This window comes from Tubulanus polymorphus, chromosome 3, assembly GCF_964204645.1.
Source record: "Tubulanus polymorphus chromosome 3, tnTubPoly1.2, whole genome shotgun sequence".
NCBI classification, from domain to species: Eukaryota; Metazoa; Nemertea; class Palaeonemertea; order Tubulaniformes; family Tubulanidae; genus Tubulanus; species Tubulanus polymorphus.
In genome coordinates, this window is record NC_134027.1 from 2,935,059 (window position 1) to 2,953,302 (window position 18,244).

Below are 18,244 nucleotides of genomic sequence, written 5' to 3' on the forward strand. Positions count from 1 at the left end.
CAAGCTGAATCACTCAATTACTGCAATCAGCTGCAAGTTGTCTATAAGAAGTGGCTTTGATTTCTGCCAAAACCTTCTAAGTGACAAATCGGATCTAAATGTCTCCTAAACTGCGATCACGGAGATGATTTGGCCCTTATTAAACGTGCACGGCCCGATTTGGCACCAGTCAGAATGGTTGGCACACGGCTTAATCCGGTTCAAAAACCGGCGATAGAGATGATTCAATAACCTCGATTATACAGATGATTCAATATTTTCTTCAACCAATTATCTTAATGCATTTTTAATAACAACTATTCATGCCCGAATCAGTTTGGTTAACCGTGTAAATGCATGGTATTTAAACTATCGGGATCATAGAATCTTGCATGCCTATCCTCTGTGTGTTAAGTTGTGAATAATGAGCACTTACTCAGCAAGAATAAGTTTGATCGACGCGGAACATTTTACTCAACTCATCAAGTTACTACCGCAAATAACAGTTACGACTTACTTTTACATTAGCCATACTCATTATGTTCCCACAGTCATCCATATATTGTTTGAGATCTCTCTCCTGGAAAAACAGTTTGAAATTCAGGTATTGTACGAAAAAAACAAGGCTACAGTCGGGCGGCAATTTGTTGATTTTTCGGAGAGATTAGAAAAATATGCCCAGAAATTCCGGAAAAAAACCGAAAATGGTTTCGCGAATATATCTATAGAGAACATCTAAGAAAACATCCAAGAGTTGTAGCTATTTTACGTAAACAAGCCCTAGGTTTCTAGACGCAATCTCCCCTCTTCCTCTCTCCCCTTTTTCTCTCTCCCTTTCTCACTGCTATCGTTGAAGTTAGTTTCATCATATCATCAGTTTGGAATGTAAACAACCTGCCTAACACGCACATCCCATCAAAAAAATGGTTCGAATAAAGACAGGTGACATTCGCGAACAATTACTTCAAACATTAATCTATGCAGACGAGCGCGCGTGCCAGACTGTCGAATAATTCCAATTCAAAATTACATTTCATTATTCCATTCAACACTTACCAAATATTCAAAGACTAGAGTTAAAGACTTTTCAGTGTGTATAATATCGTGAAGGGTCACAATATTTGAATGTTTTAAATCTCGGAGCAGCGACACTAAAACGAAACAGCCATAGATATTATCATGAGGTGAACTCTGCGTGATCTTACAGTCAGTTCATCACATGAAACCATAAACATGTATAATTAGTAGAAGTCTAATAAGACGGCAACACCCCCACTCCTCCGCGCTATATATAGCTTAATGAAAATGGATTTTGATTAATAAATGGCTAATTGTCGGTTTAATGAGATTTGAGGGTCTTGGAGAATCAGCAGGACTCCTGCCTGAAATTATAGAATGAATTAAGACTTTGTTTTAGAGTCGAACACAGTATTCCGCACGGATAACAATTATCTATACATTTAATAATAGAAATGTAATCTGATATTTAATATCATTGATTTATTGCGACTAGATTTGATAATCAGGCTATATTTATAGCTAGACATTGAATTCTAAAACCAAACGAAAAGGTCTGATAGTTCACTTCTTTTCAGTAAATGCGATGAATGTCGTGGATATATTCTGGAATTTATTCTGTAGTTTTCCCAGCCTCTATGTGAAGGCTACACTGAGGATAACAATTCTTACGTAATTCTTCACTTGGCAATGAATATCTGCATAAAAATCAGTTTTATAACATCTACACACAAAAAATTACCTTCTCTTATAGCTGTACAAGGTGCACCTTCTTCATGTTCTAACCTGATCTCTTTTAAAGCTACAAGATTATCTGTTAGTCGACTTTTCCCTTTAAAAACCGTTGCATATGTGCCCTGAAATTCACAATTTTAACCGATTTTTGGTTTCGAACAGGTAAAACCTCTGACATTAACTTTTCGATCATTAATCAACTGTTCAGCATAATTTTCAGGGATGCTTCAAGGTTTATATACCGCTATGAGTCATGTTGACTTTTTTAAGATTCTATGCAGAAACTAAGTTAAATTCACGGAAGGAAAGAATGTTACAGGTGGCAGAACTACTAGAACACATGGACATCATCAGTAGTAACCATCTGCAAAATGCTGCTGATGTTCATTAGATAGAACGAGAAAGAAACATCTGGATGGTACACCTGCACTGAGATAAGCATCACACCTGAATCTTGTCCTTATCAGGGCCGGTAAAAGCATTCACTTTCATTCTGGAGTTTTAGTTATTTATTTCAGCTTACCTCGCCTAGTTTATCTAGCTTCGTGTACGATTCCATTTTACCGAATCCGATTTCAGACTGTAAATATAAAATCAGATACTCTTTATTAAACAAACGATAAAAACTTTCTCAATTATTTTTTCTTTTCCGATCACAAATTCTGATTAAAAAGATCGGGATCGTCATAATCCGACGGTAAAGCCATCGCTTGGATCGACTGAAAAATGATCAATCCTTTTTAAGTCAACAGATTAATATCAAAAGTATTGGTTTACTGATGATTAATTGGGAAACCACAAAAAAAGCAATCAGTATTTTGAGTTGTTTATTGTAATATGAAACCGGAATAGTTGTTTTTTTCATGGAAATTCAGCGGATCGACTCGCGAAATCTGTGCGAAGTGTAGTGTTTTTACAGCGTCAGTGACGTAATAGACTGCTGTGTATATGTTTTGATGGATTCTCATGCTTTCAATTTGTACATGTTTTCTGCCTTAGTTACACGATCGTAACAACTGCGTCGCTTCAGTAAATATCTCAAGGTGAAAATCGCTCGCGCGAATAAATGAAATACGGCCTAGATTTCATTTCATCGATTTCCGCAAAGAACAAAGAAGTTTAATTTGAAAGGGTTTAAGACTGGTCTTGATTCGTTCAAACCAACCTGGCTTTTTTTCATACAGTTCATGTGAGATGCAGGGGCATAGTTAATGGGGTTTTGAATTTGAGTCTTACACGTTCAAGAATTATCTGTGTGTTCTGGGTGGGGCAGGGATATGTGTGAAGATGTAATACATTTATTTCCACGGCTTTAAGTTGGATTGGGCGTAATTGCGATTGTCCAAATTTTACTTCCATAAGTCAGGAGGAAATCTCTTTTCATCAAATTAAAATCTTCTGGGGGAAGATCCTAAGACCCCCAGACAAGATCCCTTTGCCTATGGCACTTGCCTAGTCCGAGCATACAAGTTCCACTTCCCCAAAGAACCAACCCACTACAAAAGCTGATACAAGTTCCACTTCCCCAAAGAACCAACCCACTACAAAAGCTGGTACACCACGAGATGACCAGATCACTGATAACCATCAGTCCTTACTCGGTGCCTGTACAAGACTATACAAGAAAATGATGGAAAATCGACAGAAAGTTTTATACGAACTTTTATGATTGGTATAGAATTACAACAGGATGTAGTTCTTATATTCCCAGGGGCTGATGATGTGACAATAGAATACATTTACACAAAGCACATGTAACTAGATCGTCCATATAGACTATTGAACTCTAATGGTGGTCAACTGTACCATTAACTAACCAGCATCGCAAAGTAACCAGTAATATTCATAACTGAGCTATAAATAAATAATTCTAACCCGAGCCAGTAGACTATATTCATACTGGTTTGGTTCAAAGCAACGATGCTCTATTGTAATAAAGCATTTCGATTGTCCACAGAAACTGGCTTTGCCCATTGAAGTTTGGCATTTATAGATAACAAACGAGTTGAATATGAATCAAGTTTGCGTTCAACAATTCAGCCACACTTTTTCTATTCTGAGGAGAAATGGAACGGGCAACGCCTAGAGATTTCAAGTTAGATATAATTTACACCAACTATTTCAAGAGACAAATCGAAAGACCACGACGAAATTCTGAAAATTATGTTCAACTAGTTGGAAAGTAATTACCAGTTTTTTCCGTCGATTAGTGATTCTAGAAGCGATCCGTTGTCCCATAGTAGTTAGAGTCACTACTGACTTGCTCTGCGCCAGAGTTTTTCCCATTTTCACAACATTATTGTTATTTACATTGGAATTATTGTCAAGATTATCACAGGCTGCATTACTGTTATCGGTATGTTCCTTCGCAGTCAACATGTTGTCAGCTAATGTATCGCCACTTGTGAACATCATACTCGCCGGAATGAGATCAAAAACTCATAGATTGATCATTTCATCGGTCTCTTTGAAGTATCCGTCAATAATCCTCGTTGATAATTATATCCGAATATCTGAACATTAATGAAAATGCTGCAGATAGAAAGTTAGTTGAAGATGATGTGCTATCTTGAGATTGCGTTTAACTAGACTGACTCGACGTAGAGAGAGAGAGCGTGCTGCTCGGGAATAAATCTGCTTCACTTGTTTACAATAGAATCTCGACGATTGAATGATGAATGGCGAAGCAGTGGAAATCAGTGCCATCTGGTGTTAAAATCGTACATTAAAAGCGAGCCATATGGCTAATGTAAAATCGACTTATACCGGTAGCCGAGCATACACATGAATAGAGACGTTGCATTAATTCTTTTTCCAAAACAGCCATATCCAAACAATAGAGTTTACAAATCGAATTTTCGGAAAAAACCCAGAGAAAACGACGTCTTTCCTTTGTCCGTATAATAATAATGTCTGAATAAGAAATCAGTGCACGTAAGGCAGACAAACTCTAACACAAAGACCGGCACTTCTAATTTTATATTCGCTAAACTTTTACTCATCGTAGTTCTCAAGAAGAGAGACAGACAAACAGACAGACGGACGGACAGACCCTCACGTGTTATTAGACTCATAATGACGTAACGATGTGAAGCACCTGTGTATAAAAAATTACGCCCGAGAAGAACAAAGACGAATCTAAAAAAAATCAGCACGTCATCTGCGGCACGTGTGTCGATGATGAGTAGCACACACACAAACATTGTGTTTTGTTCTTGATATCGCCTTCAGATATAAACACACGCCTCTCTTAAAATCATTGCTGCAAGAATATTATAATTTGTTCAGGAGTTTTGTCTCAGTCTTTTTTATTTTTGCTTCACATCGTTTGGATCTTGATTCCCAGAGACTAAAACTCTATTGGATTCTTTAACCTCAAGAGAGGACGGTCTTCGATGCGTTGCCCTTGAAAGTATGACCCCCTGGACACTGTAAGCAGTCGGCAGGATTCAAACCTGCTTGTCACTCAGCACTGATAATGGAATATCATCATCATCATCATCATCATCATCATCAGTTACGCCAGTGAATTTAAACTGAGGCAGCTCTCATAGATGGCATCACGAGTCAGATAAATTCAGTTTTATAGAATGGCAACAGGTGTCGACCTATTCCATTCACCAGTGCACCTAAAATCCGTCTATAATGGCTTTCATTCCAATAAACCTTTCTCAGAAATTACTGCTGAAACAAAACTGACAGAGATAAGACAGCTCTTAGTTTCAAATCGATGAAAAAATTCATATGAAATTTGATCAGAAAACTATTCACATCCGTGGGCAGAATGAACAAATGGATTCTGATATCACAAACATCCGAACCTTCAAACAAATTTTTAAATACTCGATAAGCTCGATTCACTTCAAAGACTCCGTTCTAACGCACCTCGCAAAATAGACAGCATAATTGGTTCTACTGACAGCATCGGGTGCAATGACAGATTATAAGAGAATAGATCTTAACGAAATGTAGAGAATCGGTGTGTGTGAACACCTCTCACCTGTTACACTCAGTATATCAATCAATCCTCGATTATGAAGAAAAATAATCTAAATTTGTCACCAATAACTTCTTCGATAATAACAATTATCCACTATAATGCGAGAATGGATTCCTTTCATGTCACTTAAATTGAAATACAATCTGTTTTTGCAGTTCCAGACAAAAATACATTCTATGTTCCCAGGGAATTCAACCTTTTCCTTAGTTTTTTCTATTTGACTGGGGCCATATTTTGTGTGGCCCCTTCTACCATTAAATCATCAATTTTAGAGGGCTGTACCTTATAAAGTGCGAAGATCCGGTTTGTTAGCTGAAAAATGTGAAAGGGTCACTCCTACCGTATATGCCGGAACTGATGGTTTTCTATACGCTAGGAGCGACCGCATACAGCAGGAAAGGGATATTATTTAGATGCTGTGTATTGTACTTACGAGTGAATTTCGTCGATCTCGTCGAGACAATGGTCCATTAATTTGAGGACTCGCGGCTTGTTTCAGTAAAAAGTCCGGAGGAAGTCGCATATCGGCTGGCAATGATAAACGCTTCGTAATATCCTGTAACAATCATATATCAATAATTTACAAACATGACGCCGTTTTTCGCAAAATCGATTATCAATTTTTGCCGGAATCCGCAATCTAATATCTATCTTTGTAAATAGACACTAGATACAAATATTTCAAACTCTCAGTTTTTATCAACCGTCGCAGCATAAAGAAATAAATATTATACTACTGTTGTTGCTGTTGGGAAATTGATTTTGAGAAGCAGAACAAGATCAAGAATGCAATAACATGCTACAACTACAACATTCAACGGTCTACCTTGCATTTTACTTGCTTACAATCATTGAAAAATGAAGAAGTCATGAAGGAGTCACGAAAAAGATTTCTAAGATGTTGCTATTAGTCAATCATCTATAAACTGCACAAAAAAGGGGCGGATCCGACAGGAGGTTTGTTCCTTGTATTTCCAAAAATCAGGGAACTTTCTTTTATGTGCCCTTCTAATTATATGACATGCCCTATTTTGGGGGTGCAGCTCTTCCTGAATCAGACCCTATATACATCAATCCGCCCATGCACAAGTATAGGCTTAATTCGGATCATTAGGGATCAATGAAATCTATCCAGTTCCAGGAATTCGAATTAAACATCATATTTTGCATTCACATTAGATCAAATTTGGATTAGATCAAAATCCGAAGTAAGCAGGTTTCATTATAGAAATATTTTAGTAGAATGTATAGGATTCATCTTGTATAGAATCAGTGACTGGTTACTTACGACTACAAACTAAAGAGCATTGCGTGCACAGCCAGCAGAGAAGCATTAAACAGCCAGCGAACAAGACAAGAAGCAAAAAGCATTGGTTACACTTACTCTCACCTCACTAAACCTCCTAGGACGAGGTAATCGTAACCGGGCCGGCGCGATCACATCGTCTTTATCGTCAGACGCTCCGGAGATTTCATCACTTTCGCCGTCTGAACCAATTCGTGGATTCTCGTGTACGATACCTGTGTGAAATAGAAATACAAAATATCAACTACAGATCAGTTATTCCTCAAGTTTTAAAGGAGAAAATTTTCATGGAATCATCTGCATCACTTTTATAACCCAATAATTGAAGACTCCTCCTAAATCGATACTGTTTATCTAATTAGACCATTAATTCGGAGGTTTTGTAACAAATTTATATCCTTAAAACTTCCTAAACTTGGTTTCTGATATGGCAACCGCCTAATTGGGTAAAGCAAATCCCAACTTTTACTGATTTATGAGCGGTTTACTGCAAATTTCTAATTGGTATTTTCTAAAAGGTATCCTTTATTGTGTTAAAATATAAAAATAGTTTGACTGTATATTGTGTAAATCATTCATATAATTGATACGATGGAAATGAAAATTCTCTTCAATAATACATGAATGACTCCCTTAGGTTTACGACTGTCATTTATTTGTTAGTTTCATACATCAACATGTTCCAGCTCAACTTGACAGATCTCTACACAACACGGCAGTTCGGTCGAAAGAGGCTACAATTTTACCGACCAAAAATAAGACCCTTCCACAGCGATAATGGTACCCTTTCAGCGGAGTCGCGATATCGTACGATATCGCCATCTAGCGATAACTGAAATAACCGATCTCACTGGCTCGAGATAGAAACGAGACCTTTACCTTCGTTAGCAGAATCTCCTAGATACGTGAAGAACTGGTAAGTGATGAACAACAGAGAGTCGATGATCTGATAAACAAAAATCACGATACGTTCTATAATATCCATCGCACAAACGTTATACGTTCATATCCTTTACGGCGGTTTCATCCTTCATAAAAAACACTTAGTGATTTTAGGTTGAAGCAATTATCGTCGTAATTGGGGTATACACCAATAACAGCAATAGCTGCGCAGTATTGTCAACATTAAAAATGTATTAGAAATTGTCATAACGCGATACAGCGCTGAAATATCGCCAATTACTCTCCATAGACGCGAGACATACGCGGAAAATTCCGATCAAAATATGCTTTGATTTACTCAATCTCGCTGATCATTTAATTAAATACAGCGGATAAATAATGTATCAGTAAATGATGCGGGTTAAGTTTAAATCCGACTTCAAACCGAGACGGATTAAACGTCGCCGTTTCCATGGAAACTAAGACGAATCCATTAGTTCGCATCTGATAAGCGATAATCCAAAGATCTTCTGAATTTGAAAGTGATTTTAATCCATTAGTTCGTTCTACATTCGCATTACTCGATTCCTTAATCAGATTAATCTCTAGTTACTGTTGGTAGTGTATGTGTATGTACGTATGAAAAATGTGGTATAAGGGATGTTGCACTGTGGTGCTACTACGGAATGAACCACAGCTGGAAAACCATATATTTATAGTATCCTTCTTCAAACTGCTTTTCTTACGATAGAGGGAGAGAAAAGTGTTCAACTAAATCACTCTGAACATCGATCGGAAGCCGCGATCGCACAGAGACCGTTTGGACCGGACCCTGAGTCGAGTTTGGCTCATAGACTTTAAAGAACGTGTTCACATAGAAAAGTTCACTCATTTGTAACGAAAATGCGTTCAAAATGATGCTGTGGCAAGCGAGGTGAGAAACTTCCAGAACCAGTTAGCATTCACACAGAATAATTTGACCTGTGATTTCAAATTTGCCGCCAAGTCCGGTCTGACCTCCTCGGTCTAGTCACATTTGGTCCCTGTCACACAGGCATGGGCCAAATTTAGCCCTGGTCACAAAACGCATATGTAATAACAACTCGAAGTCAGTCACCTTGAAAACTGTACGATACATAAAACACCAGACATCAGTAAACAATTGATATATTCATCCATGCATTTATGTAAATGCGTGCCAATAGGAAACATGCTGTTCATCCTGAGATTCTGGTGTTACCGCAGATAACAAATAGCTTATCAACAAAAGACAGGCACATAGTGAACAGACTGTGCGCACATTTATTGGCGCAATTAATCAACCTTTAAATCGGTCCTCTAAAGCCTGGTACCAAGAATCAAACCATAAACCACACTGGATATGTTTTGATTACAGTTCCGTACCACTTATTCAGCAATCGGCACCAAAATTGCTTCATCGCAACGAAAAGCATCGAGAATGTCGATAAACATCCTCAGAAAACATTACAGTGAAACTCCTTGAGTTTATGGCTTATCAAAATGAAGACTTACACGTAGCGAATTGAATTGGAAACAAAAATTTAGACGCAAAAATTGTAAATTCAGCAATAGGACGACTTATCTGACAACAACATACGCAGGTTAGGCTGTACTGTCAATTTTACAGCAAAAACCAATCCTTGCGAAAATACTTCATCAGAAACCTTTCAATTACAGTTACAGTTACAGTGTAATACATGTATAATCATATTAAAGGTTTAAGTGGATAATGGTCGCAATAACCTGAATTCGACGGGATGCCAAATTTGCTGTACTAAAAGTAAACATCCGGACTGCAGACTGCATGTCAATGAGGATTACATTAATACAACATGTCGCAGGCAACAACTTCATCAATATTAATATACACGATATTTACATCTTACTCTGATAAATGCGATAAAGTTCAAGATGTTAAAGATTTATGACTGCTACATTAACCAACCACAGCGTTCATATTTCATATACGGTACACGAGTGACACCGGTTACATTTACAAGTGATGTAATAAGTTAACGAGGCACCCCGCAAGGCATTTATATTACTTCTGTGGACAATCTGTAACCGATTATAGAATATGTCTAATTCAAAGCCACCTGTTACAACTTTCACTATAACCAAAATCGAAGCCTGGCCACACAGAACTAATGCGGTAGATAGCCAATTATTAATTGTTCAGGCCTATAGAAAGATCACTTTCTGAAATCTTAACCGGCCGATAATTCTCTGAAATCTGAGGAATCAACAAAACACTGCTCTGAATTCCGGTAGGCTAATGTACCTGGTTTGCTTCGATGGTTAATATTACTAAGTTTGGTGATGGCAATTATTCCATAGTTACAGTCAACAATATTATTAATAATGAATAATGAATAAATGAATGATACCAAGTGGGAATCATAGATAGATCGTCAGCATTTTGAAATATTTCTACTTCCCTATCATCATGCATACTGAATAGCTCGATATCGCACAGTCGAACAAAAGCTGTCACCAGTGGCATAAATTTCAAATGTAAAACGTCAGCGACATTTTGTGTTCCAACTTACCAGCAACATCGGATTCACAGTTTTGATCCGAAGTTAGTTTTAATTCTGGTAGTCGAAACGCTTTGATCGGAACCGACTTACGTTCTTGATCTTCAGATTTATGTAATTTCGGCTTCGCATTTAGCGGTTGAAAAAATGCCATTTCGGCTGTCCGTTTTACTAACATATCCATCTCGGTGCAGTCCATTTGTCAATCGAATAAACTGAAGATATGAACTAAGTGTCCAACGACTGGTTCATCACCATAGATACTGCCTCTAATGGGGGTAATATTCGTAAGATCTGATTATAATTCAACGAATCACTATTGACAACCAACTTATCCGCGAGTATCAAGTTGTCAACTTAGATATGAATTTCCCGGGAATCAGTGTTTCCATACGAACTCGTATGTGTTTCCAATAGACTCAGTTATTACGGAAAACTGACTAAATTCTTTCATAACACAAGCCGAGTAATCTCACATCCAATTAATCCTCTCGAAAAGAAAGCTGCTCTCGCAAACACTCCTCGATGTAAGACACGTAAAACACACTTTAGCCACCAGCCGAGTGTCATTCAAAGGTATGTATTTTACGCAGAGGGTATCAGCAGTCAGAGTAGATGAGATCGCGTGCGTGTTGTGTGTGTCTGACTATGACAGTTACAGCTGACTACTCTGCACACAGCAGTAGCTCACCTACGTCTCCCTCGTATCCCTCGCCACCGATAGGAGGTGACAACCATGTATCATTATAAATCCAACAACAGCAACACAATGATAATACGATGATGAGGACGGTATGAGAACTAATTACACTAATAACACACCCAATACACACCTACCACAACAGTGTCAACAAACAACCTATTCGTCGATACGCTGAAAATGCTGGTAAAAAGTATCGAGGATTATAGGGTGGGGCTTATTTATTGCGACGGTTTCTCAATTTACAAACCCTAGAAAGAACTGCGCATGATAAAAAACCTCGATAAATCATTAAAACAGAATTACATCGCGACGACATCATTCAGTCCAGTAATCAACTCTGCATTTTAATCAGTGTCAGAAATTTCAATATTCAATTGCCGGACTCAATATGAGGAATGATCAAAAGAGAGTCCAAAAGGACTTCTTTCAAAGGTATTGTAACATATAAAGGGCATTTTTTATCATTGAAAAGGCAAAGTTGGAGGTGTATAAGCAATAAAGGCCTCGCGTTTGAAAATTTGTGATGGGTTTGATACATTTTACAGAATTTCCAAGTAGAAAACTTGTCCTTATCCTATCAATTACGCAAACAGAGTTCAAATGATACACTAAAAAAAGTGAAAGAGCTCATTCAGAAAAAGGCAAGACAAAACATTTGAGGGTCTAAACTACACTAACTGGATCCATGCAGGGAGGGAATACCTCAATCATATTCGACAGACTTATCTAAGAATGACATGAATCTCGTATTGTACATAGTAAAGTCATAATAGCGCCTTCCAGGGAGGTGATCTAATGAATTCAATGGCGCGAAGGAAGCCAACTTATTCACTTGTCATTGTAATCATTCATACATTCGCGGTAATTACTGCAACCTGGTCACCCTGGTAACCAGTAACGCTTTTCTATTCATTCTTCAGAGAAAAAAGCGTATTGACGGCAAGTCTCACCAGAGACTGTAGTTACAGCAGGTCAGTAGAGGCAGGTCTCACCAGAGACTGTACCAGAGACTGTAGTTACAGCAGGTCAGTAGAGGCAGGTCTCACCAGAGACTGTACCAGAGACTGTAGTTACAGCAGGTCAGTAGAGGCAGGTCTCACCAGAGACTGTAGTTACAGCAGGTCAGTAGAGGCAGGTCTCACCAGAGACTGTAGTTACAGCAGGACAGTAGAGGCAGGTCTCACCAGAGACTGTAGTTACAGCAGGTCAGTAGAGGCAGGTCTCACCAGAGACTGTACCAGAGACTGTAGTTACAGCAGGTCAGTAGAGGCAGGTCTCACCAGAGACTGTACCAGAGACTGTAGTTACAGCAGGTCAGTAGAGGCAGGTCTCACCAGAGACTGTACCAGAGACTGTAGTTACAGCAGGTCAGTAGAGGCAGGTCTCACCAGAGACTGTACCAGAGACTGTAGTTATGGTCTTAGGGTTTACACTATTTGTCTTTGATTTTCAATAGCCATTCCAGGGCCAAATATCCACATACAAATAACAAATACTAGGCCAGCATAACTAAAATCACAATAAAAAAATTATCCACATCAAAATTTCCAAGCCTCGAAAAAATGATTAGGCCGACTAATTTACATAACTTTTCCAGAACTGTGTTCAGTATTTCTGCCTCACAGTTTGTGTGTAAATGAAGTCTATCTTCAATTGAATTTAATTGACGAATGAATGTTTTACGATGAAGAATTGATAAATACATAATGATTTTATAGTAAACTCTGTACTTCACAAAATATAAACCTTGACATTTGAAGAGTGATTTTCCTTACGAATTGACATTGCCTACGTGACATCAGCAAACTAACAGAGCTTTTTGAGAAACTTTCGATCAATTTTCGATTTCCTCTTTTCGCATTTGTCTCTATTGATTCGGGTGCTATTTTTAGCTCAATGATTATCCGTTGGTGGTTATTTATGGCTCGTCGCTGTTCTTAGGTGCAAACTTGGATCTATGTTTAGCCACAAACCCCTTAAGCTATGCATGAGATAACTGCTGATTGGTGCTGATCGATGGCTTCACCTTAAAATAGTACACAACCTACTTATTGGTAATTCACAGGTAAATATGATGATTTATCAATAGGTCTTCATCATAATATGGATAATAGCCTATATGAGATAGATATTGTAGAAGTGACAAAACTGTTCCGTCCGTATTACTAAGAACTACTCTCGTGATCACTGATCCCAACGGGTATTGTCTTCTGTCAAGTTGCTAAGGGCGTAGGCCAACTCGTGACTGCTTGTGACGCGATCGGATGCAACTGGTTGCTACTTGGTGGAATGCGATTGTCAGCGATTGGTGTGCGACTAATCCTGTCAGTCACGAAAGCAGCGTATGTCAGCTGAAACCAGGAAGTGCAACTCCTTGCAACAGGGAACCTTCCTATTGATGTATCTCTGAGGGGACCAGTCTCAGTCATGTTGCTATTGGTGTCTTATAGAAGACAGTCACTGTCATCTTGATACCGGTATCCTACAGACGACCAGTCCCTGTTCTACTGATACTGGTTTCCCATAGGGGACCATGCTACTACAACCAAATCGTAATTGCCCTCACTGTAACGCTGTCGGCGACGAATCCCATTTTCTTTTTTATTGTAAACTGCGGGATAACTTAAGAACTAAATATGATATTGTAAATCTAAACCTAGACACTTTTCTTTCGGCCTTTACTAATCCAAATAAACCAATCTTCTTAAATATTGCGAAATTTATATATTATGGGCTTGTAAATATCACTTAAATAATATCGTATATATATATTACACATTGTATTACTTCTCTCTCCTTTTATTATTTTTCTTTTAGTTCACATCTTTGTGTCACACATTTTTGTTTTTTGTCTGTTTGTTGTTATTGTTGTTTTTCTTCATTCACAATCTTATACTTTGGATTTATGATGAATAAATTGAAATCGAATCTAGAGAGAAGTAGTTCAGACTATTTTAAACTTGATTTGTTTTATAACTGAATTCGAGAGCTATAAATAGTTCAACATTTGACGACCTACTTCGAATTTGTGGTGATTCATTGAGCACTTTTTGTGGTAAATAAACCAAATCGAGCAACATGTGGGCTTACAATCGATTAGTGATAAACCTTCTACAATATTATACTTCATAAACACACGCATAACAACATTATGACATTTCGGCAATAATATATATATATATATATATATATATATATATATATATATATATATATATATATATATATATATATATATATATATATATATATATATATATATATATATATATATATATATATATATATATATATATATATATATATATATATATATATATATATATATATATATATATATATATATATATATATATATATATATATATATTACATATATCAAGGCGTGGTTATAAATACAAAACAATCATTCCATAAATAGACATACAGGAATAAACAACCGAAATATGAAAATTCAATTGTTAAACTTTACAAATATTTGATTAATTGACTGATGAACAGTCTAAATGATCGTCATCTTTACGCGATTACCAAACTGATTGTGAAATAAGACAATCAACTTAAAATGGAAATCAAAAGCATAAAAAAGAACCCTTTTTTCGTTTAAGGTTCATACAAAACTGAGCGCTTCAGTTTCGCACAAAACTAACATCAATGCTGTAAGTTCGGAATGATCAGTTAGGTATGTTGATATTCAAACAATGAAAAAATGGCCTATCAAATTCAACCAGGGCAGGCTGTCATAGTCGTCGTCGCCGTGCATTTTTTTTTCTTTATGTATTTTCGCTATAACTTACATTTACGTAGTGATTCGAGCATTAAAGGTAAACCATGCTCCTTAGATTTATCCATTTCTTAAAAGAAATTCTCTAAAACCGTGGACCTGCTATCTGCGTCGCACAATTCAGTATAGAGACAAAAACTCTTATAACTAATCATTTCATAGGTACAAATTTCAACATATCGAATTGTTAACCTAGATATAAAAACACATACACCGCAGACATGCACATACATACACACGCTCACTCAATATCATATTCAAGCAGACGAATAAAAATTGCTCGGTATAAATCGCTATAGGGCTCTATATAACTTCAGTTATTGAACAATACAAAAAAAACATTTTTCTATTATTAAATTTGTATTATTTATCTACAGTCTGACAAAGAGGTGTCAAAATATCAGAAACGCTAACTGGTCATCAGAGCTTATAATACGGGTAGTCACATTTATGACTTGCTTTTTCCAGACATGCTCGTCGTTTTCCCTGACTTGACCTGTTAAGAATCCATAAAACATAGACAGAAATTGTTTGATTTTCTGCATAATCTAGCAATCTCATCAAATTTCCGAGACTTTTCCCTGATTTATAAATCTTTTCAAAATTTCCAGACTATTCCCTCACTTTTTTTCAAAGAAAATAAAATTTACTGACTTTTCCCCTGATTTTTAGATTTATTCTAATTTTTCCTGACTATTCCCTCACTTTTTTCAAAGAAAATAAAATTTACTGACTTTTCCCCTGATTTCCAGGTAGATGGCCTCGCTGATAATGTATCATTTTGTTCAAAAGTTGACTGTTGAATAAATACCACAGCATTCGTCGACCTATCGAGCATCGCGTCCTAGATCTCAATAAAATACTCCTTATCTTTCATACTTTAATCGTCATTTCAATCGATCTTTCCGTCAACTTACCGAGAGATTTCTTCCCGGTGAAACCGGCGAATAAACTTTTCCGTTGTTTTTTAACGCTGCGATTCGACTGTAAACGATGATGACGGATTTTCTTGTCTTTCTTAAATGCGGAAAACGCCGAAGAAGAAGGAATCGAGCGAATCGGAGATATACGTAAATTCTTCAACGCACGTTCCATTATTCAGAGCGAAATATATACAGCCGACTGCGGTCAGGTCGATACGCGAGCATCATCAGTACTTCCATATAAACACTTACGAAAATTATGTCAGCGGGATAGATGTAATTATGCTGGTATTATTTTTGGCAACAGTTATTTTTTCATACCGAGTTCAGCGTTCGTAAACAATCTGTTTACATTTGCGTAGATGATATGTCATAAATTACGAGGACAAATGCGTTAATGGCTTAATTAAGATAATTGTTTCGGATTCTATTCAAACTCTAGTAACCTAGTCTTACATCCAGCACGACCAGTCTATCCTCCATCACAGGGGCAGATTCAGTTTTTTTTTTTAGATTAGGGAGGGTTAAAAACCTCCCTCAGGCTTAGTTGTATATACATGTACATGACACATTGATATGTACAAGCCTTTTAAGTGGATTTTAATGTCCTTCCAAAAGAAAAATTGATCATTTTCTGATATAATTCCAGCTATAATTTGCCAGTTTTGTGTAAATGTTGTGAAAACGTATTGTTCGCTTACACGTTAGTTTGAAAGCTGAACTCCAGATCAGCAGTATTAGTTCATATCACTTCAACAAGATGGCAGCACTCTGCAGACTACGCGCGGAGGGAAACGTTGTGCGTCACCTGGGTGCGGGATAATGCCTCGCCTCACAAGAGATAACTAAATACTTAAAAATCAGAGAACGATATCTCGTGAAACATGTGGCCGGAGAGTAGACATCCTAAACATCCGCTATTCATTTCCGTGATATGCACGGTTGGTATATGAGTATTCATGTGACTGACCTCCACTGGGGAATCTTACTAACTATAGTTTTACATTAGACCCGGCTCAGAAAATCCAATAAGCCCCGACGAAATAATCGGCTCTTATCCAGTTTATTCATATAAACGAGCTATTTTGGAACGGCAGCGCGGATGATTACTAAACACCAAATACTGCTGCCAATACAGCAGCACATTTGACATAAAATACCAAAAATTAAAGAGATCGAATATTGGGCCCCAAAGATATTTTTTAAATATCAAAGCACTTTTTACTATTGGATCCTTTGAAAATTCACCTTTGTTTTCTTATGATATTTTACGGGGGACGCGCCTTACTCAAATCATGACTTCTATTCCCATTGACAGTTGGTATCGTTCCAATTTCTCATAAAAATGAACCCCGACACAGAAAATCCTGGCTACATCCTCGAGACCATTATGAAACATATGGATGTTTTTAACGACAGAACTTTCACTGAAAATCCATTTGTACAAACAACAACAAAAAAACAGAAGAAATCAGAATTCATAAATCTCATCTTAGACTTTTATGGGTTTTTTTTCACTGAACGAAGATGAAAACCGACTGTGAATAAACCGAACATGTTTCAAACCGATCTGATTTTTAAGAAGGGAAGATTTGTTTACGCGATTCTAAATTCCTACAGACCTATTTTGTGAATGTCTAGCCAGCCAACAACATTTGAAGATGATTGAAAACCAATGCGCCCCTGGAGAAATGCGTTTTATATCAAAACCAATCGTGCATCATATGCTATTTTTCTCAACATCAATTTCGTGCTTCGAGCTTTCGACGAACGGGAAAAAATTCATACCAAAGCCAAGGGCGGATTTAGGAGGGGGTGGACTGGTTCACCCCTTCAAAGAACATTTTTTAAGAGACCCTGAATATCCAAATATGCCCTGAAAAATGCCAGAAAAACTCTCTTTTTGGTCTGAATTTTCAAATACGTTCTGGGATGGCCCCAATACTCCTCGCCAGTGCTTTGCAGCTGTGGAGCTCACATGGCCAAATACACCCTTTTCAAATAAATACCCATTCATTAAAAAAAAATCCCAAATCCACCCTTGCCAGCATCGAGAATACTAGAGATTTTGCGTCGGTGAATGAATGAGATTTTATCAAAATCAGCGCGATGTATGGATTGTTTTATGATGTTTTGCGCCGGTGATCTAGCGTTCTAATCCCTGTGGATTTAAACACGTATTTCACGCTTGTCTTAACATAGAGAATACAGAGAATTTATAATGGATTACGGCTACAGTCTCTTCACTGATCACTTTTAATCAACTAATTTCATCACTTTCTCATATACTCAATTGTTATCCGCTTTCTAATTTAATCCCCTGCTGATTTCCTTCCGTGTCATCTTTCAAAAACATT

The 18,244-nt window shown here is 37.2% G+C and overlaps 1 protein-coding gene across 9 annotated transcripts in view; it reads right to left on the bottom strand.

Annotated features, from left to right (window-relative positions):
• The window catches only part of LOC141901640 (cyclin-dependent kinase 17-like), a 32,255-nt gene that overhangs the window by 4,749 nt on the left and 9,262 nt on the right, over positions 1-18,244 (bottom strand). For 2 of the 9 annotated variants that reach the window (XM_074789010.1, XM_074789008.1), the window contains exons 1-7: positions 15,882-16,113; positions 7,122-7,252; positions 6,165-6,287; positions 2,255-2,311; positions 1,739-1,853; positions 1,036-1,130; positions 497-559 (exon numbers count right to left, since the gene is read on the bottom strand). In XM_074789010.1, the coding sequence (XP_074645111.1) occupies positions 497-559; positions 1,036-1,130; positions 1,739-1,853; positions 2,255-2,311; positions 6,165-6,287; positions 7,122-7,252; positions 15,882-16,059 (762 nt within the window). In that variant the 5' untranslated portion in view covers positions 16,060-16,113. Of the gene's footprint in view, positions 1-496; positions 560-1,035; positions 1,131-1,738; positions 1,854-2,254; positions 2,312-3,921; positions 4,383-6,164; positions 6,288-7,115; positions 7,253-14,977; positions 15,095-15,881; positions 16,114-18,244 lie in introns of those variants that run through there. The other 7 variants (XM_074789009.1, XM_074789007.1, XM_074789011.1 and 4 more) reach the window with 5 other exon arrangements.